The sequence below is a fragment of the Bicyclus anynana genome, chromosome 22 (assembly GCF_947172395.1).
Source record: "Bicyclus anynana chromosome 22, ilBicAnyn1.1, whole genome shotgun sequence".
Classification (NCBI taxonomy): domain Eukaryota; kingdom Metazoa; phylum Arthropoda; class Insecta; order Lepidoptera; family Nymphalidae; genus Bicyclus; species Bicyclus anynana.
In genome coordinates this window covers 663,395-685,042 of record NC_069104.1, presented here as the reverse complement: position 1 = coordinate 685,042, position 21,648 = coordinate 663,395, and the positions used below count along the sequence as shown (strand labels likewise).

General features: G+C 36.0%; 2 protein-coding genes across 4 annotated transcripts in view; one reads left to right on the top strand and one right to left on the bottom strand.

Annotated features, from left to right (window-relative positions):
- LOC112043827 (serine-rich adhesin for platelets) overlaps window positions 1–4,746 on the top strand; it is a 60,634-nt gene extending 55,888 nt beyond the window's left edge. For all 3 annotated transcript variants that reach the window (XM_024079438.2, XM_024079439.2, XM_024079435.2), the window contains exon 7: window positions 196–4,746. In XM_024079438.2, the coding sequence (XP_023935206.2) occupies window positions 196–3,801 (3,606 nt within the window). In that variant the 3' untranslated portion in view covers window positions 3,802–4,746. The remainder of the gene's footprint in view (window positions 1–195) is intronic.
- Window positions 4,747–5,441: 695 nt separating this feature from the next.
- LOC112043828 (ribosome biogenesis protein NOP53) lies at window positions 5,442–20,912 on the bottom strand. Its single transcript, XM_024079441.2, has 8 exons — window positions 20,711–20,912; window positions 16,592–16,754; window positions 15,814–16,027; window positions 11,199–11,380; window positions 10,530–10,649; window positions 9,926–10,155; window positions 9,092–9,288; window positions 5,442–5,657 (listed from the first exon to the last, which is right to left on the bottom strand). The coding sequence occupies exons 1-8, from the start codon at window positions 20,830–20,832 to the stop codon at window positions 5,464–5,466; spliced, it is 1,422 nt and encodes a 473-aa protein (XP_023935209.2). The 5' UTR covers window positions 20,833–20,912; the 3' UTR covers window positions 5,442–5,463.
- Between the last annotated feature and the right edge of the window lie 736 nt (window positions 20,913–21,648).

The following is a 21,648-nucleotide window of genomic DNA, read 5'->3' as shown; positions in this document are numbered from 1 at the left end:
TAAAGGGTGAGCAATAGCGAAACCAAATCTCGCTGTGGGATCGCTAAGTCGCCTGTCTGACGTGTTAGTTAGGGCATAAATCTATAGAGTTAATAATCTCCTGAAATTTTGTATCTCATTAAAGAACTTTCAATTAACTATGATTTAGAATCTTACTACAATGATACATTAACGAATATTAATGCATGCTTCCAGGTGTTCCACATCTGCGATACTTCCCGCAAGATATCGTTCCTGTGTCCCAACGGCACCATCTTCAGCCAGTCGCACCTCATCTGTGACTGGTGGTTCAAGGTGGACTGCGCCTCCGCGCCCGCGCTCTACGAGTCCAGCGTGGAGTACTACAGCAACGAGCAGAAGAAGGCGCAGAGGATCAGTAACTTGAGCAAGAATCCCGACCTTCTACAGATCGGCATAGACTCGAATGTACGCGCAGAATCAAAAAGAGCACCCGTCACAGTACCCAGCACAACGGAGAGACTTCTGAGACATCGGCAAAAGCTGCAGAGCGACACTATACCACCCAACGCACAAGCCACTGCGAGAAGTTATCAAACTCTATTCGATATCAGCCCTACACAAAGAACAGCGGCAACTACGTTCGAGAAAAGAAGGAAGAATCTTGTTCAACTCATCGCAAATAACTTTGGAAACCCACCAGCAAGAACAACCTTATCAGTTTACGATAGCACTACCCCTAAAACCACTATACCAGCATACGATCACAATAGTTTGAAAGAAATGCAGGTCGCCGCGGAAACGGCTTCCTTCGCCCAAAACCAAAACAGACAATACTTGCAGGAATACAGCAGTAAGAACTACAGACCATATCCAGTTTATACACCTAACTTAACATCTAGTGCACCCAAAGCAAAAGGTAGTCCTACTTTGACGACTCTATATGACATTCAGGCGAAAAATGTTCCTCAGTACGTAGAGGAAGCTACTACAAAGCGACAAACATTAGTTCCATACACAAAAAGCTACGCTAGCACTATAAATGACCGACGCGAACCTTACACGAGACCAGGAGTATCACTGCTAAGAGATTTTATAGAAAAAGAGAAAAACAAATCAATTTCAGCTACTACAGTAAAGCTTGAAGTTACCGCTCGTAGTGATAAATTCGAAAGCAAAACCAATTCTGAAAATAAAGTAGCCGCCGAAACTAAAGATACATTTGAATCTGTCACCAAAATTCCACAAACAACTAGAGACATAAAGATAACGACATTTATAAATGACGAAGTTTATGCAAAATCCAACCCATCCACCCAAGTGACTACAGAGCAGACATATCAGGAACGTCGAGATAGACTACTGAGGAAACTATCCGCTGACATTACAGACATAACTGAACCTACGACGAAAACAACACTCACTGAAAAATACTATGGAGATCAAACTAACAGACCTGGGTTGATTGTACCACCGTCACTAACTCCTAAAACACTTCATTCCTTAGCTATTTATTACGCTACAGCTTTGGATAATTTATCTACAACTCCTCCGTCAGATGACGAAACTACTACACCTGCTTTTGACGCTAACGAGCCAATCGAAAATAGTTTACCAGCCTTATTCAGCCGACACACGATTACAAAGTATGGCAAACTTTTCGGACGTGATGCCGATAAGGCTGAACTATTAGAAGAAATTAGACTAAACCCTAATAGTACATACAATGACTTAGCAGAAGATTTACAAGTAGAGATGAGCCAAGGTCCTTTAGCATCGTCTCCTCAAATTAGAGAACTAGCTCAGGTGTTTACACACGCTCTTTCAGCATACTTGCAAGATCCAGTTCAATTTAGAAAAGTTCTTTCCGACATAAGACCCACTCATCCATCATTTGCTGAAATGCTAACTGGTAATGATGAATCTGTAAATACAGAGCCAACGACAACAGTCAATGAGGAAGATGATGAAATATTAGGATTTTCAGATGAGCATAAAGTGCATGATCACAAAATATCTGAAAATTCCGTAAGAGGTGGAAAAGCTTTGAATATTGCTACGGATTATCCAACAACTGTAGAAGATATTACGACGACTACAACTACAGAGTTGCCTTCTACAACATATTCTACAACTACACGCAGAAGTCCGTTTAGATGTTGTGGTAGGATTTCAGCTTCTTATACCACTGCACCAACAACAAGAGATTATTATTCCAATGTAAACTTTAACACAGGAGCTGTTAAGGTTAACTTACTAGCTACAAACCAATATACGTCAACTACAGAAAACTATACACCTTCCAAAAACGAAAGACTACAGAATAACAAATTTGTCTCACGCTTTGGTAAACCTGTTAGTGCTTTCGACATCACACCGTCAAATGATTACACAGACGTAACTACACTGCCTACTGCATGGGGTGGGGAAACCTTTGATTCCACATTGGCTCCTATTACTAATTCCCACCAGATGTTTGAAAGTAAAAAGATCAAATCAACAACTAGTGTAACTGAGCCAACACCAGTGTACTTTACGGAAACTGATAGTATAGATAGTGTTGAATTAGAAAATGAAGAGGAACTACAAAGAGCACACAGTCAGTCGTTCGTTTCACCTCAAAGTAATAATCTAAGACAAGGAAAACAACTTAAAGATGATCATAAAATAGTTAAAAAACCTGCCAAAGATTTAGAAGCTCCAAATCAAAGTGACATTGATACCACAACGACTGTAGTGCAAAGTTCGACGACTCAACCAACCACCACCCTTCGAGACCAAACAGAAGCCTTAACAACGGTCATCCCTATATCAAGCAGTGTTTTCACTTCTCCCGATACAGATAAATCAACAAACGATTTCCAATGGCCTACGACTTTCGGAAATTGGCACAGCACAATCCTCGACCCTATAACTTTGAACGACGGCTTAAGTGTGACAGGTCAAGGACAAGGCGTTTCAGAAATTGCTCAGCAAACTAACAGCTGGGCGCTTGATACTGCTACAACACCAATAACTTATTCGACTACGACCGAACCGAGCGTTGCTTCAACTACAGACATCGAAGTCACAGCAACAACTAGCCACAACCAAAATGAACGTTTCGGTAAACTTCTGCGAGAATCAACGTCTACAGAACCTGCACAAGATTTGTCAACAGTAACAGACACTATAGTAGAAAAGGCAAAGGAAATTATGGAAGGAATGAATGCTACAACTACACAAAAACTAATGAATGTGATGAAGAAAACTAAATCAAAAAGCGTTAAACGTTTAATACTGCTTTTGGTACAAACTTGCGATGATGATCACAATTCAACTGCGGAAGCCTCCAAAAAGGCTTTATTAGAAGCATTAATGGCTGTATCACCAAAAGACATGGACGAAATAGCTAAAGAAGAGGAATCAACAGAGACACCGGTAACAGTAACTATACCTGACGTAGATTATGTTAAAACAACGTTGTTCCAGCGACGAATGGATAGAATACCAATGCAAAGTAGACGAGGCAAAAGTTTGAATGTGGACGTTGAAGCTATTAACTCTTTGTCGAATCCTACGACTACTCAACCGACGACAATAACGACAGAAAATATTAAGACTGAAGAAACGACAGAGTATACAACAGTTACTACAGCAAGGCCAACAACCCTAGCGAGCCGGCGTGGTGGTAGAAAGTTTATGCCAAAAACAACAGAGGTTGAACAAACCAGTACCACAGTAGCTGATCGACCTATTGCTGAAGCGAGACTGCCAGCTCAGGCAGAACTAAAACCTCAAGCAGACACAAGAGCATTAGAATTATTACGATCTTTGTACACTATAGCAGCGCGATGGGGATAGACATTATGCTTTTAATTATTTATTTATAATTAGGGTTCGTTTTAATTTTAACAATTATTTTTTTGTTAAAAAGGATTAAAAATCTAAAGATAAACTCGAAATCATAAAGACACACCTACCTACTTGATTATAACATACTGGATTGACATGATAATTATAATATAAGACATTTTCTTCAATTTTGATGATCTCTCTTTCGTTGATTTATAAGTAGAAGAACTACTGGGTTTATTTGAATGAAAGTTATATCGTTAATTAAATTAGTACTTTCCTATCTTTTATTAGACATGAATTTTCAAATAGAAAATGCATTAAGTAAATGAAAATATTTACCAACATGCAAGATAATAATTATCGAATTACTGAATTAGGTTAAAATTGAATATTTATGTAATTATTAATTATATAATATTACTTATATTATTAATTATAGGTGTAAAATGTTCAAAACATAGATTAATCAGACATAAAAATTACGATATGTTAAAATAATACGACAGTATAAAACCGAGTTTCTACTAAACTATAATTTAATTTTGAAAATGCTCAATTTTATCAGGAACGAACCCTATTTATAAAATCTAGAACTGTAAATGTGATTTTGTAGATATCAAACACTAAAAGCCATTTTTACGTAAATTTGCGATTTTTTGTACTTATCTAGAAATAATATCTAATTCAAACGATTTTAAATTCAAAAATGTGTTATACACTAATTAATTTATTGTTTTGTAATTTGTAATAATGACTTGCCCTTAGTATTTTTAAATTAGGTTAAATTAAAAAGGTATTTAGTAAGCATTTCAGTTACCTATGACTCAATAGGTACTAGCCTATACTTAGATTTCGAACACTGCCAAGCGATATTTTGTAATTATATTTAATAGGAAATTAGTTAAATAAGTAACTTAAGCTATTTTACACAATAAATATTGATAAAACATTTAGTTTTGTTTTATTCAAAAATTTCTGCACGACTTGGGCGGGGACATGATTTCTCGTATTATACAGATGACTATTGAAAAAATGTGCTTGTTGAGAATCAGAAACTGCTATCTTTCCAACACTCACCATTCACTGCTCAAACTATTCTCTCCGCCTATCCCAAGTAACCCATAAATAATTACATTAATAATAAAAAACACAACAACAAATGTTGACGGCTCGAACGCCGCGAGAATACTGAAGCCGACCGTACGGTGAGCGCCTTATATCGCCAGTCATTCCATCGCTACCCCTCTCTAACTCCCTACTCTTTACGAAAACAAGTCGCGTTAATTAATAGTTAGAAAACGCCAAATTATTTGAAGTTTTTTAACTATTAATTTTGTTAAACACTCCGTTTGGTTAAGGTTTAGTGTTAGCCTGACGTCATAAAACAGTTAAAATATAGACCATCATGGCGGATAGCGTTTTGGCTCGTTAAAAATTAATTTTTGTATGTATTTATGTACCATAAAATATAATGATTTTCTATCTAGTAGAACGCTAATGAACAATTTAAGACCCTTTTAAAAAAAGTGTCAACTAGCCTATTGGCTATCATACTCAACTATGGTAGGAACATAGGCTTATCCATATTTTTAGATCCTATTTGAGATAAGTTATATAAGAACATTAAGAAAATAAAAATAACATACTTATATTGCAACAAAATGAACTTTATTTGTCTCTCAATAAAGTTGCCATTGCCTTGGCCTGTGACTTCTTCATGAAGTTGTCCACATCCTGGTCGGTGACCTTGTGTCCGGGCTTGTAGTACTTCTTGAGCTTCTTCCTCTTCGTCATCATGATCTTGGAGGCGGCCAGCGCACCGCGCCGCTGCAGCGACTGGAAGCGGTCGCGGAGGAGACTCGCTGGAACACACAGATTTTTTTTTCAAGAAAAGAATATTTAGAAAATAAAGAAAGAAAGAAAATATATTTATTACTACATTATGCCACACATCACAATCATTTAAGAATGATACCCTGCGATATGTGGCATAACCTAGAAAAAGGTCCCAGCTCAGCATATTGCTATATGCTCCCCATAAACAAAGAACATACAGCGCTGATTTTCAGATAGGACCCAGTTCCAAGTGCCACCACGAAAACAGGCAACATAAACCTTTAATCAAAGCTAAACCAAATTAAAACTTATAACTAGTTAAAAAATTATAAAAAAGAACGAAAAGAAAAATTATAAAGTACCTACAGTATTTAAATTAACAATCAAATTAAGTCCCAAGTTTAAATGTACCTACTATACTATTATTACTTTAAAAAAAAGCGTTTGACAAAAATATTAGTTAACAATTTGTTTGGCGTTTAGTAACATTGTGACGTCACAACTATATGGACGACAGGGTTTTTGACGTTTGAATTATATACGATTTTTTATGTTGTGCTTGCACTTGACTACAATCATGCCTGATGGTAAGTGATAATAAGGTCTAAGATGAAGCGCGTGCGCTTGCGTAGAAAATGCCTATTCAGCATTTTCTACGCAAGCGCACGTTGCTTAATTTGTGCAGCATCAACTGCACAAATTAAGTTCTCTATGAAATCCTTAACTTCTATTAATTACTATATTTTTATCAGTCTCAGACGTGGATAACAATTATAAGATTTCAAGAAGAATTCACAACATTTGTCAGGACAACTTAATTAACAAATCAAACTGTAACCAAAATAAGACCCTAGAATGGCAGAGAATGACCTTGAGTGGAGTCACGCACTTGTGAACGTTTTGTGTAGAAAGAAAGAAAGAAAGAAAGAAAATAAATTTATTCAAATCTAAAAGTTACAGACAGTCAGTACCCTATCCTTATGACAGCATGTCTGTCTGTAACCCTTAAAAAGAAAGGGTGTACAGCTCAGCTTATGCCGTGCACTACATACAAGCATAACACACGGCGCTGATTTTCAGCTGAGACCCGTGTGACGTCACAGCTTATAATTGTACAAATAAATTGACATTAACTAAATTAAATTAAAATAAGCAGCAAATATGTGTTACATTTTAAAAATATATAATTACTAATTAAACTACAGATATAATGTGATACTAGTATGTAATGGAAAACGACAATGCAATTTATATATATATATATATACATTTATAATATTATGAAGTGTATGTATTTATTAATGCATAATATATATTTTATAGTACATAAATATATATAGGTAAATAAAAAATCATGTTCAAATTAAAATAACTAAATTATTAACTAAAATTTCAAAATTCCAAAAAAAAAAAAAAATGAGTATCCTATTTATCCTAATTATGTTGATTCCCTCTATAAAATTGATATTTCCACCGCACAATCCTCAAATTCCTTTTGTCTATTTAGTAAATAAATCTTCAACTTTCTACGAAAAGCAAATTTGCTTCGGGAATCACGGATTGGCGGTGGAATATTATTCCAGCAGCGAGTGGCGGCATATTTAAAACTACCCCTAAAGGCAGCTGAACAATGTCGAGGGACGCTCAGAGGCTTACGAGTGCACCTTAGTGATTCTCTGTCGCGGCTCATCCTGCTAAGCTTCTGACTCAAGTATACTGGCTTACCATCTTTTAGTATACCAAAAATCATACTAGCAAGATGTACCTTCCTCCTAGACCTCATCTTTATCATATTATGCTTATTCAAAAATGGAGTGACATGAGCTCTGGGGGGAATGTTGAAACAGAATCGCGCACACGCATTTTGAACCCGCTGTATGAGCTTACTGGTTCTGGCCAAGACACGAGGCCCGTAAACTACATCTGCATAATTTAATTTCGATAGTACGAGGCTTTCTACCAGGTGTATACGTACTTCTTGACTGATGTAATTACGAATTTTGTATAAGATCTTTAACCGGTAAAAGCAATTACGTACTACCGCAGCTATATAGTTGTCGTATCTTAGCCCAGAATCCATAAGCAGCCCTAAATTCCGGGCTTCAAAAACCCGCTCTAATTCCACACCCTGAAGAGTCACTCTAGTAGTTTCTAAATTAATTTTCTCTAATTGTGCTTTAGTTCCAAAAAATAATAGCTTCGACTTGCAGGGATTGAGGACTAACGAATTTTTGTGAGACCAAACTGCTATCCGTTGAAGATCCTCATTTACTCTCTGAACCGCCAAATTGTATTCATGTGGCTCAAAAGAATAATAGACCTGCAAATCATCGGCATATAAATGGTATTTACAATTCTTAATGTTATCAGTAATATCTGCACAATATAAGATAAATAAAAGTGGACCTAAAATAGATCCTTGAGGAACACCCCTACTAACATATTTAGTGGAGGAACGACACTTCTTTCCATCATCTTGCGTTACCTCAATGTACTGGGTTCTATTCATCAAATAACTGTCAAACCAATTCACTGTACCGATGTCAAAACCATAATATGATAACTTAGAAAGTAACAGTGGGATGTTTATACTGTCAAACGCGCGTGAAAAATCTAACAATACTAATAGCGTACACATTTTTTTGTCTTGGTCCGACAATATATTGTCCGTTACATCAAGAAGAGCAGATACTGTGCTCCTACCAGCCCTAAAACCTGATTGCATTTCAGGTAACAAGTTATTACTTTCAAGGTATTTAGAGACTTGCAAGTATACAATCTTTTCTAAAATTTTGGATGCACAGGGCAATACACTAATCGGGCGCAAGTCTTTTACAGTACTAGGATTATTAGTTTTAGGTATAGGACGAACCACTGCCACTTTCCAATTGTAGGATTAAGAACGCCCTTGACAGTTAACCAACACTCCCCTTTTCCACTCAAGTCACTCTCCCCGCCTATCCCAAGTAACCCATATAGAATTATACAACAAGAAATGTGGACGGCTCGAACGCCACGAGCATACTGAAGCCGACTGTACGATGAGCACCTCATATCACAAGTCGTTTCCGCCAACCGATTGCTACCCCTCACTAACTCCCCCTACTCTTTACGCAAACAAATCGCGCCACCTAGCGTCGGCACGAACCAACACGAGATCGGGCGACGTCATATCCATCTCAGACTACTATTTCCTACAATATGTACTACGAGCGGACGCCGTGCGGTTTCACCCGCGTGGTTCCCGTTCCCGTAGGAATATGGGTATAATACATATCCTATAGCCTTCCTCGATAAGTGAGCTATGTAACACTGAAAGAATTTTTCAAATCGCACCAGTAGTTCCTGAGATTAGCGTGTTCAATCAAACAAACAAACTTCAACTTTATAATATTAGTATAGATACGAAATTAATATTATATAAATTAAATTTGATATGATTCAAGTACTAGTGACTCACCTGATCCGGATATGTTCCTCAAGTCACCAGTAAGCTGCTTGGGGTCAACGAACTCTGGCTCCTTGACGGGCGCCTTGTGCGCATTGAGCGCTGGCAGCGCTGTGGTGGCGCGCTGCAAGCGCTTCGAGGTGCGTTTCTCACGCAACTTTGCGTCCAGTTGCTCTTTCTTTGAAACTGATGCTTGGATTTTACGTAGCCTGAAAAATATTTTTTATGTTTTTATTGGTAATTATTGATTATTATATTAATTTCCACTGTGCTCACACAGGTCGCTGTTGTGATAGCCCAGTGGATATTACCTCTACATCCGATTACGGGGTGTGGGGTGTGGGTTTGAATCCGGTTAAGGGCATGCACCTCCAACTTTGTCAGTTGTGAGATGAATATCTTAGCATTCCATGGATTTATCGCGTGGTGGAGAGAAAAACACCGAGCAGTCCTGAACTTGTGACTACAGGATGTAGGGTTTCTTTCATGTCTCAAAACTGTGAAGGAAAACCTGCATACCAGAGAATTTTTATAATTCTCTGTGTGTGTGAAGTCTGCCAATCCGAATTGGGCCAGACTGGTGGACTATTGGCCTTACCCCTCTCATTCTGAGAGGAGACTCGAGCTCAGCAGTGAGCCGAATATGGGTTGATAATGATGATGATGATATTAATTTATGTAATTGTTGTTAGTGTTAAATTTATAAGTACAAATTATGAATAAAGTTTGTATATGCGGATGTCAAGGAGACGCGTGACGTTTGTTTTTTTGGGTTTCGCAGGCTTCATCATGTTGCTTGTAAAGACTCACTCTGTATGAACTTTACTTTTAAAAAATATCACTTACTTGTAAATATCTGTAATCTTCTGCTTGTCAATCTTCTGCCGCTTCAACTTTTCTTTTTCCAAGATCCTCTCCTTCTGCTTCCTTCTGGTCTTATGGTCCTTCTTCTTGTTCTGCACGGGCGGGTTGATGGCCTTGTACTCGTCATCAGAAGGCTCTTCTGTCGGGTCTTGGTCTGTGGCCGGGTTGTGAGGGTGGGGAAGGCCTGTGCTCATCTCCTCTAGCCATTGATTCTAAAACAACCATTATTTATCAATCTAAAACACTAATTTCCATAGTGGTAGTAGACCCCCAGGGGTCCACGAAAGATTTGATAGGGGTCTATGTTGGTGTGACAAAATAGAGACATCACAGCAATTGTTTGCTTTTCATACACCATTCATAAAAATCTTCACTTTACTATGACATAATATATCCACTCCATTCGAAATTTTGCCTATATTTGCAGTTAGAATTTGAATTTGCTTTTAATTTTAATTTGATTTTACATCATTTTCCACGTTCAAGTGAACAAAGAGATATTTAGCCGCAAATAAAGGTTGCAAGTTTATAATCCGCGAATAGTGAAAACGCAAATAAAGAAAGCATAAATAGTTTTTGCCTGTACCTCTTTCTCCTGAGGAGTGATCTTGCGGAACATGCCAGTGGTGACCCTCTGCAGGTGAGCCTGCTTCTTCATCATCATCTGTTCATGCACTACTACTTCTTGCAGTAACTCTTGGTGTTCCTGGAAATTATATAATATTTCAATTAATTCAAAGACACACAGGAAAGTGCAGTGTTGCCGACATCAAGCACCTCATATAATTAATAAATAACTATTAATTCTATCACCACAACAATTTGACAAGGATATAGGAGAGTACACAATAAGTTGACGCATGGCTAAACTCAAGAACTAATCAAATGCTGCCATCTTGTTGTCTATCTCTATCTATTTCTAGATGGGTAAAAGAGATAGCAGCAAAGCTGACATCAAGAGCGCCACCAGTCGCGAGCAGACTTATCTTGCGCGCACTCTAGTACAATATCCTTATAGTGGTAGTAGATAATCTACTAAACTAAATAATAAATAGATTAAAGCAAAGCAGTCACTCATCACGAAATACCTAAAACCTCTTGACACACAAAGATGGAATTTGGCAGGGAGGTAGTTTATAGTTAGGCAGTATAGTTAGATATCCACTAAGAATGGATTTTGCAACCGGAACGGATTAAGGAGATCATTTTGGGAGAACTCAAAACTATACAACTATGAAGAGCATATTAAACTAACCTTGTAAGAGGGATTGTAACTGACTCCAGGATGAGGAACTTCCACCGCTGCCCTGGACACCACAGTCTTCGGAGGAGGCGGTTTGGACCTCAACCTCTTAGTGACGGGCACATTGTGGAGCTGAGCCTCGGGGGAGATGAAGTCGTCACATAGTGTCTCTGGTATGCCCTTGGCTTCTAGCTCTGAAAAACCATTATCATCTATAGTTATAATAAATCTGTAGGTCAATTCTGTACCTGAAATATATTTCCAAAATAACTATCAGGGGGTGATTAGTGATCGATACTGATGCCAAAAATGCAGATAGGTTATAGTATATTTTTCATTACTCTATGACCAAAAGGAGCAGGGCAGTGAAGGGAAATGTTGGGAAAACGGAAGATACTCCATTTTTACAGCGATACTACTGGATTAAAGAGGTCTAAGGGTGGATGAAGTCGCGGGCGTCCGCTAGTTTGTATTAAATAAATGTGTAAAACTCGGTAAATAAATATTAATAACTGAATTTTAATAATTTAAATTTAGATCATGAGTTCCAGGGTTTGATTCCTGGGTCAAATTATGAAATCCTGAGTTTTACTTCTTCTGAGAAATTGTCAGTACAAGACAAAAATTATTTATTTTAATTAGGCTTAGTTTACAAGCACTTTTGAAATGTCAGGTAATAATAATATTAGGTAATGGACATAAAAATTCATCGAAAATTTAAATTTAAAGTTATGAGGGTTCCAAATGAGCAGTGGTCAGTTCCAAAGTTGGTAGTGTTACACTCCCATAATGCAAAGAGCATGTTTAGCTGTTGCATGTCATTATCATTAATAGTTCATAGCAGTATTAACAAAATTTAACATTTATCACTTGCATTGGAGCAATGTGGTGGGTCCAAACTCCATATCCTCTCCCAGTATTGTGCACTTAGTAGATGATATTTTGCACTGATTCAATCTGAACCAGTATTGGAGAAGGAATTTTTCATTTGGGTGTTTTGTGCCTACCCTGGCCGAAATGCTTGTGCACGCCACTGTACTCTCTTTCTCTCTCTCTCTCTCTCTTTACTATAAGGAGAGAGGCTTGGCCCTGTATTGGGCTGTTTAAAGGGTATTGAAATGTGGGATTTTCAACATTCATCTTCATTCAATTTCAAAGTTGGTACACTATACTTCAGCCTTTCTTGATGAGTACTGTTTACCAACAAAGAAATTAGAAATGAAGGTAGAAAATGTATGTCATTTCATAACTTATTTATTTTAAATTGTTTATTTATAAAATGTTATATAAAATATATTAACCATATCTAATTGTTGTAAGCTTATTAATCAAATTTATTGGAGTTTACTCCTTAAGAATCGATTTTTTATATATAAGGCGCCCGGTATGAGAAAAATCCGAACTGAACTAACGAAAAAGTGTCACGTTTTTGGTGCAAAAGTGTTTTTGGCGAAAAAGTGTCACCTTTAGTGCGCAACTTACTAATTTAGCTGTGAGTGTATTGAGACGTACATAGGGTATGCTGTATAGGCGACTATACCTATATACTATACTAGCGGACGCCCGCGACTTCGTCTGCGTAAAATTCGATGTCAATTTTACTACTACCCCTTAACCTAACCTAACCTACCCTACCCCTACCATACCCCTACCCTATCACTGCCCCAACCCTACCCCTACCCTACCCCTACCTTACCTATACCCTACCCCAATCCTACCCGTACCCTCCCCGTACCCTCCCCGTACCCTATCCCTTTCCTACCCCTATCCCACCCGTACCCCTATCTCACGCCTATCCTACCCCTACCCTGCCACTTCCCTATCCTACCCGTACCTCTACCCTACCACTACCCTACCTCTACCCCGACCCTACCACTACCCTAAACCCGGCCCTAAACCTACCGTACCCCTACACTACCCCTACGCTTCCCTACCCGTACCCTAACCTACCCTGTAACTTCTCTATCTTACTCCTACCCTTAGCAAAATCGGTCCAGTCTCCGAAACTATTTAAGTAATTAACATACTGTAAAGGGCAAATCTTATCTCCATAATATCCTTGTGATTATTAAATAATTTATTTTAATAAGGATTAACGTTTAGTTGTATAAATAATGACGTAAACCTAGGTATATAAAATTAATAATTTTTAAAACACAAAAGGTACTATATCTGCTAATATATAGAAGATAGATATATGGTGTCGCGGACTTTTTTGTAGAACTTTTAAAGATACATAAAGTCTTCATACATTAATTTCAATTTTACACAATAGTTAAGGCAGCGCATGCGAATAAGTCTGTTTATGAGGCTTTTCAGTCCGACCTGTATGACAAAAACTGTGATAACTCGGCTAATATATATGATACAAATATAAAATATAGCCTATAGCACTCCCCGATAATGTAGCATTCTACTGGTGAAAGAATTTTTAAAATCGGACCAGTAGTTCCGAAGATTACCCCATTTAAAAAATGTGACAAACTTACAAACTTACAAACTTTACCTCTTTATAATATTAGTATAGATATAGATTAGTATAGACTACGTATGTATATCTTTTACAAAATTAAGTTAACACAAAACACTATAATTACACTTACTAAGTTTTAATTAATTTATATACACAACAATCGAAATAATACCATAAAACGAATACGAAATAATAACTAATTACACGAAATACGTATGACGAAAGTCGAAAGTCGAAACGAAACGAATAAAATAAAATTACAAATTATTTATTTAAATTTAAAGTTTAAACCTGATTACCTGAACCTGGTCCTGAACCTAAACAAAGAAAGTACGACATATCTAAACTATAAATTAAAACTTAAAGTATGTCTCTCGCCGAGTACGACTCACCTCTAATGTCTCTAATCTCTATTTCTAAATCTAAAAAGCAAATACGTAAATAGACCGAGTCAGACAAACAGTACCTAGCTAACTTTAACTACCTACGTGGTACGTGCCTAGAAGTAGAACATAATCATTAACAATTAACATCGACTTGCCAAAATCTAAGTAAATTTTTCACCACCAACACCAATGTATGAACAATCAATTTCGATCATCATGTAGTCGGCATAATCTCCCTAGCGCCGTACAAAAATATGGTGTTTTTGCTCAACGCCATCTATTGGTAAATGGATAAAACGCCTACATAGAGTTTAGTAACCAAAAATGCTGATCCCTATAAAATACGTAGAAACCTATAGAGGAAGGTTCAACTTAATTTGGCGGTTGGCGCTTAAACATAAACGGCATTCCGCCTTTTAGAAATTTTGTATTATCTCCGAAACTATTTAACTAATTAACATACTATAAAGGGCAAATCTTATCTCCATAACATCCTTGTGATTATTAAATAATTTATTTTGATAAGGATTTAAGTTAAGTAGCATAAATAATGACGCAAACCTAAGTATATAAAATTAATAATTTTTAAAACACAAAAGGTACTATATCTGCTAATGTATAGAAGATAGGTATATGGTGTCGCGGACTTTTTTGTAGAACTTTTAAAGATACATAAAGCCTCCATACATTAATTTCAATTTTACACAATGGTTAAGGCAGCGCATGCGACTAAGTCTGCCTAAGAGGATTTTCGGTCCGACCTGTATGACAAAAACTGTGATAACTCGGCTAATATATATGATACCAATATAAAATATAGCCTATAGCACTCCCCGATAATGTAGCATTCTACTGGTGAAAGAATTTTTAAAATCGGACCAGTAGTTCCGAAGATTACCCCATTTAAAAAATGTGACAAACTTACAAACTTACAAACTTTACCTCTTTATAATATTAGTATAGAAGTATAGATGTTATTGGGCTTGTTTGTTTAATGATTATATCATTGTAAGAGTAAAATATATAATGTGAAGTATATTATAAAGTCTATTAGTTATTTTACAATTCTATACATTTAGTCTTCTTTAACATAAGTATTACTAAAACCCTACTCGATGTGCACTGTTTACCAACAAAAAAAAGTGTGTATGTTAAAAAAAACAAAAAGTTAGCTCGAAGCACGTCTCAATACTCGCGCCTTATAAGTGAAAGGTGCGTAACCGAGGTGCAGCAGGCCGCGGCGTGCGCACCCGCCTACAGCGTGCACATGGGTGCGATGTGCAAGTTGTTGGCGGCACAGCGCACGGTGAAAGGTGCGCAGAATAGGTTGCGCACAAAAAACGTAACGCATGTCATTTCATAACTTATTGGAGTTTACTCCTTAACAATCGATTTTTCATTTATACCCCTCGGTACGTTTTTTGTGCGCAACCTATTCTGCGCACCTTTCACCGTACGTAGCCGCCATAGCGTGCACATGCCTAGCGCGTCCGCACGCACGTGCACGCTGTTGGCGGGCGCGCACGCAGCGCTGCACCTCGGTTGCGCACCTTTCACTTTTCAGGCGTTGCTTTTTCAATAGCAACGAGTAAACTCCATTCGTGCGACGGAGCTGACACACTTTTTTTTTCATTAATTGAAGAACAAGTCAATTATAATTTTTATTAGCTGTGAAATGACTAGTGATTTATACACTAATTTTTAATTTGTTTATTGGTAAACAGCACTCATCAAGAAAGACTGTAGTTTATTGTCCTTGTATACTTACCACTTTTCTCCCAAATATCCTTATCATATCTCTGTCTGTTTGTTTGTCCCTTTTTTCTCTTTACTACGGCTAACTTTTTGTTTTTCTTCATTAGTTCTAATTTCTTTTGTAGAGTACCCTTCTCTAGTTGTCGTTTTTCTGACAATTTGGAGAGATCTGTGGACTTTGTGCCTGGTTGTTTCACAGTGTTGCGTTTTGCATTTGGGTCTGAAACCTGTTGCATTGAAAAACAAAAAAGATACAATATAATAAATATTATAGATTATCATAATTCAGTTCATAATTTTTTGTTTTTATTGACTAATTCACTTTTTTTTTTAAAGTTATATATTTAATCCAATCTTCATCCTATTTACAGTTTCATGAAAAAGTATGGTCTTTTACCAAGGTCCAATTTATGTTTATATTTAACTGAATTTGTTATACAATTAGTACTCATGTATTTTCAAAAATTCATCAATAAACAATTGTCTTCATAAATTACTCATACTCAGACATCAAAGAAAATGAGTTCTAGAAGAAAAATTTATCAGTATAATTATTTTAGCCTTTCATAATGTGAATTAAGAATATAATGGTCTATACCCAAGTCGAATGCATATTCTTTCTCTACATCACTGAATCATCAAAAATAAAAAGTGTATAGGAATGACACTTGTTATTGACAAGCCGCATAAAATTGTCAGATTCTGTCACAACCATACATTTTGTTAGTTTTTGAAGCTTTAGAGTTTGTGGAAAGAGAATTGTCATATCACATCAGAAGTGGTCAAGTTACCTTGGAACTATTTATTAGTATATGAAAGCACTTGGGTGTCTCTGCTAACTTGGCTCTCTTCAGCTGTTTAGCAGATAACGGTTTGATGTCAGGTTTGACGTCCTCCTCCTCCCCTTTAGTGTCAAGAACAAACAGTTCTTCATCTGGTTTAGTTTCAAATTTACTGAAACAAAAATTGTTATCTATAAACATCATTATTGCTTGGCATGCTTGAAACAAAGTTTACTTTAGTTCAGTAAGGTAACAAAGTTTTATTTTTTTTCAGTTCTAGCTAACCAAGTTTTACATTTAAAAAACTATACTGTTTTCCATGTCAAAATACTACAAGTTAAGTATCCACTTTTGAGAAATAGCATTTCTTTATTTATAGTCCCCTACTTTTAGCTTGATATAGAGTTACTATTAATGTAAATCACTATTTTAAATCATAAGTAAAATACTTAAATGCCAATTAATGTAACCACGCTGGCCTCATTTATGAATGCTACTACAACCGTGAGCCGTGATAGCCCAGTGGATATGACCTCTGCCTCTGATTCAGGAGGGTGTGGGTTCGAATCCAGTCCGAGGCATGCACCTCCAACTTTTCAGTTGTGTGCATTTTAAGAAATTAAATATTACGTGTCTCAATCGGTGAAGAAAACATAGTGAGGAAACCTGCATACCAGAGAATTATCTTAATTCTCTGCCTTTGTGTGAAGTCTGCCAATCTGCATTGGGCCAGTGTGGTGGCTATTGGCTTTACCCCACTCATTCTGTGAGGAGACTCGATCTCAGCAGTGAGCCGAATATGGGTTGATGACGACGACGACTACAAAACACTGTATCTAAGGAAATACATTGTAATGTATCTTCTCAGATGTTGCACCACTCTCTTATGTTGTCCAAACATCTGGGTCTTGAAACTATGTTAATGAATAAAATGTTTTTGTGCCAGATATAATTAAACAATTTGATCAAGGTAATATTGTGCTATACTATAAAAATAATAAGATTGACACAGTTTCATGATAAAAGTATACTATAGTCAGATCGGGTAGGTATTTTAAACAATGTAAATAAACAAAAACAGCTGACTCAGGGGTGCTCAACATTTTACTACAGCATTATTTACGAATATTGTCATGAAATAAAACTTCCTTTGATAAACAAATATTTTTTTTATTCTATATTCCTATATCCTGTTATTTATCTAACAGATAATGTTTCACTTATATTCAGGGTTCCGTAGTCAATAAAGAACCCTTATAGTTTTGTTTTTTATTATGTATAAGCAAGCATAAGGTATCCTCGACATATTTAAACACATTAATCAAAACGGTTTTCTCGGAGGACGATAAGGGTGATTGCTTCGTACGTTTCTTTTTTGGTGACGGAAACGATAGCAATGCGGAATAACTGCTACGGCTAGTACCAGGCTCCGATTCACTCATTTTCGTACTAAACTAAATAAAATTAATAAATTAATTAATTAAACAAATAAAAAACCCGACTGCCTATATGATACAAAAACTGAAAAGAAAAAAAACAAGCTCAGTCCAGAAGTGTAGAAAAAAATTAGAAAACAGTCGGGACCTATTATATTGAATATAATGATTTACGTCTACATTTTTTAATAGGTCCCCACTTTAGTTAAATCAGTTTTTGTATCATTTATGCAGTCGGGTTATTCGTTTATTTAATTATTTTATTTCATAATTTTTAGTTAGATAGATGGTGAATTTCGGATTTATTTGTTACGTTTGTTACAAAGTACAATAGTGTATACCTACGTCCAACTGAGGATAAGTAAATATTCAAAAAAATCTACGGAACCCTCGGTGGGCGAATCCGACTCGCACATGTCGATTTTTATAATCAATATATTTAATTTAGTCTATTTAAGGTATTTTATAACTACACTTCATAAATCTTATAGTCGTCCGCCTCGCGTATTATGTATGTACAATTAATAAATAACGTTTTTCTAATTGTAGTTTTTTGTTGGCCATTATATACCATTTTGAAATTCTCACAAAAAGCCCTTGAATTTGATTCCCTTGTTGCAATATTAAAAAAAAAATCACCTCGATTCTATAGCATCTCACAGTCGTCTTGTTGGTTTTTTTTTAATTTCACCTATCTAAGAACACTTATGTTATTAAAACAAATCTAAGGATATCTGAATTACGTAAATCCGTTCAGCGGTTTCGAAGATATGAGGTAATAAATAATACATACAAGATACGCGCGAAAAACAAACAACAAATAAACAATAACTAACAACAACAACGAAACGAGAACAAAACGAAATAATAAAAATTATAAAGGAAGAAAATACGCACAACAGTCTGGATTTAGTTAACGAATCATTAACGAATACTGTGAGGTAGGAGTATTAGTCACAGACAACAAATAAAGTAGTATTTTGTGCTGTGAAGTGTGTGTGTGTGAAATGTCAAATCTTCTTTCACTTAATAACACAAAATCAAAAAAATTAATCATAGTATAGGGTATTTCTGCAATAAATGAAAGGTAAAATTTACATTAAAATAAAAGAAAACATCTTCTTTTGATATGAAAATACGACATTTATAAAAATTATTAAAGTTATTTTTTAATTTTATAAATGCACATTTAATACCCATAAATCTTAATATCTATGTTTTTGAAAATGGTTTGGGACTCATGTCTGCTTGGGGTATTTAAGGTTCTTTTTATGTCGTTTATCGTTTTTGGGCAAATTTTGCCCAACATTGTGCAAACTCTATATAATAATTAACATAGACGAATTAGACATGGAAATGAAATCGCACCCAAATGCAGAAACAAAATTGCCTGTCGTTTTTTGAAGGAGACGAGGTAAACTCACTCATCGAAAATATTTAACAAGAATAATATAATCTGTACACAGAACGTTAAATTAATGGATCGATGTTTTGTTCGTTCGTTCGTTAGAAGAATAGAATCGATTTTTCTTTTAGATATTGTTTTTATTACAAATTTATTATAAATTATAATTATGTTTTTGACGACCTCTGTGGCGCACTGGTACGCGCGGTGGATTTACAAGACGGAGGACCTAGGTTCGATCCCCGGCTGGGCCGATTGAGAATTTCTTAATTGTGCCAGGTCTGGCTGGTTACCACCCTACCTACAAAACGTACCGCTAAGTGATTTAGCGTTCCGGTATGATGTCGTGTAGAAATCATACCGTCCATCTTAGATTGCATCATCACTTACCATCAGGTGAGACTGAAATCAAGGGCTAACATGTAAAGAATAACAAAAATAAAATAGAAATATTTTCAAATTGAACGTCACGTCATCTTTTACTGAATTAGAAGTTGTTGGCCGTTTTTCATGCCATTGAACTACTTACTACACAAACCGGAATATTTAGGGAGTTTTTTAGACGACGAAAACGATTACAACAATGAAACATCGATACAATCGAACAATCTAACGCGTTTGTTAGTTTTTTTACACGCGTTAGCCGCTCAATTATCCCAGCCGATTTTACAAACACTTCTAAATGCCCCGCTCTATATAGATAGATCGTTGATTCTTTGACAGAGAGGTAACGTCTTGCGAGGTAGGTCCTTCTATTATTGGTCCGAGATAATTAATTTATTGTTTGTGAATCTGGGCTCAAAAGGGCTAGAACCCAGAGCCGTAAAGCTTATTATTAAAAATACAATGTATGTAAATCGAAACGAAAAGTGTCGCCCTAAAAGAACCTTTTTGAGAAGTGATATTGTTGTGTAAAAAGCCTAAACTTGCGGACTATAATCTTGTTGTCGAAAAGCAGTAATTGTAAATAACAGGAATGTATATTACCATGTTAAATCAGGAATGTTTCACCATCCTGATTATTAACAAATGGACTGGTTACTGTGGTACTTAGTTACATTAATGCTTTACAACTTAACCTATGAATTTAGGTAGTTAATAACTGTAATATTACGCAAGTTTTACCTCTTTTAAAATCCCAAGAACTTGATTTATAAAATATTATTTTATTATTTTATATTACAATACATACAATTATTATACTTTCGCAGTAGTATACAACATACATATCATTAATAGAACTAAATAAATCGTAGTAACTTAGATAATACGAAGACATAACCTTACCCAAGTCTTTCCTCCAACCGCTGGTCTTCCAAAAACGCTTCAACATCAGCGATATCACAGTGCTTGCGCCAAGCTGTTTTAGATTTTTTGGACACACGCTTTTTCTTCTTAACAATGGTCATTTTTATGTATTGTTAATTATTGTTCTCACAATCACATGGGCATTTTAAAAACAACACCACCAAAAAGGGATACGTCTAATGTCATTGTCAACTTGTCAATTTCATGGTTGGTTGTCAGTGTCATAGTGTCATATCTCATTTGTCAAATGTAACGTACCTCTAGTTTGTCTACAGTATTTGAAAGTCGTAAAGTCCTTTTCATGAAAGAAGTCAGCCAGACGCGGCGCTAAGGACCTAATGGCGCTTAGTCGAGTACGAACGATTTTGGACGGTAAATCCAAAAATTGTTCGTACTCGACTAAAATACCAAAGTAGTCCGCACTAGGCTTTATTGTCATTAATGGTGGTCTTAAAATGTCATTTGTGCAAGGCGCTGTCATTTTAGTTCGGTTTTAGCCGCGGGACTTCTTTCATGAAAAGGACTCTATAGACTTGTAATCTTCTTGTTTATCATCTAATCTGGGGGAATCACCATTCAACTAACATTATTTTTCGTAGACAGTAAAGTATATAGAGAGAGCATCGCATTCCTTCAAACAAGAGAACAACTTATTGTGAGCACAAAATTAAAGCCTCAACCTTTTTAAAATTGCTTTTAAAATTTTAAAGTAACCCGTTAGCGTAAAATAGCAGTCTATTGTTTCGCTTTATCAAAGTCATAGGTAATTATGTCTTTTCGCTAAGTAACAAAGGTATGCGAATCAAATATTTATTGTCTACAATATTTTACTTGGACTTGATGCCGAAGTTCGAATTTCTGTAACTTCACTTGCATAATTTTATATGCCAGTCAGAAAAAGCAAAGCTATTACTTAA

Excerpts from the sequence above, each read along its gene's own strand:
- LOC112043828 (XM_024079441.2), bottom strand. The coding sequence starts at position 20,832 with ATGACCATTGTTAAGAAGAAAAAGCGTGTGTCCAAAAAATCTAAAACA. Across the intron at positions 16,028-16,591 it reads TACTAATAAATAGTTCCAAG|GTTTCAGACCCAAATGCAAA; the intron begins GTAACTTGACCA and ends TCAATGCAACAG. Across the intron at positions 9,289-9,925 it reads AAGATTACAGATATTTACAA|GCTACGTAAAATCCAAGCAT; the intron begins GTAAGTGATATT and ends AATATTTTTCAG.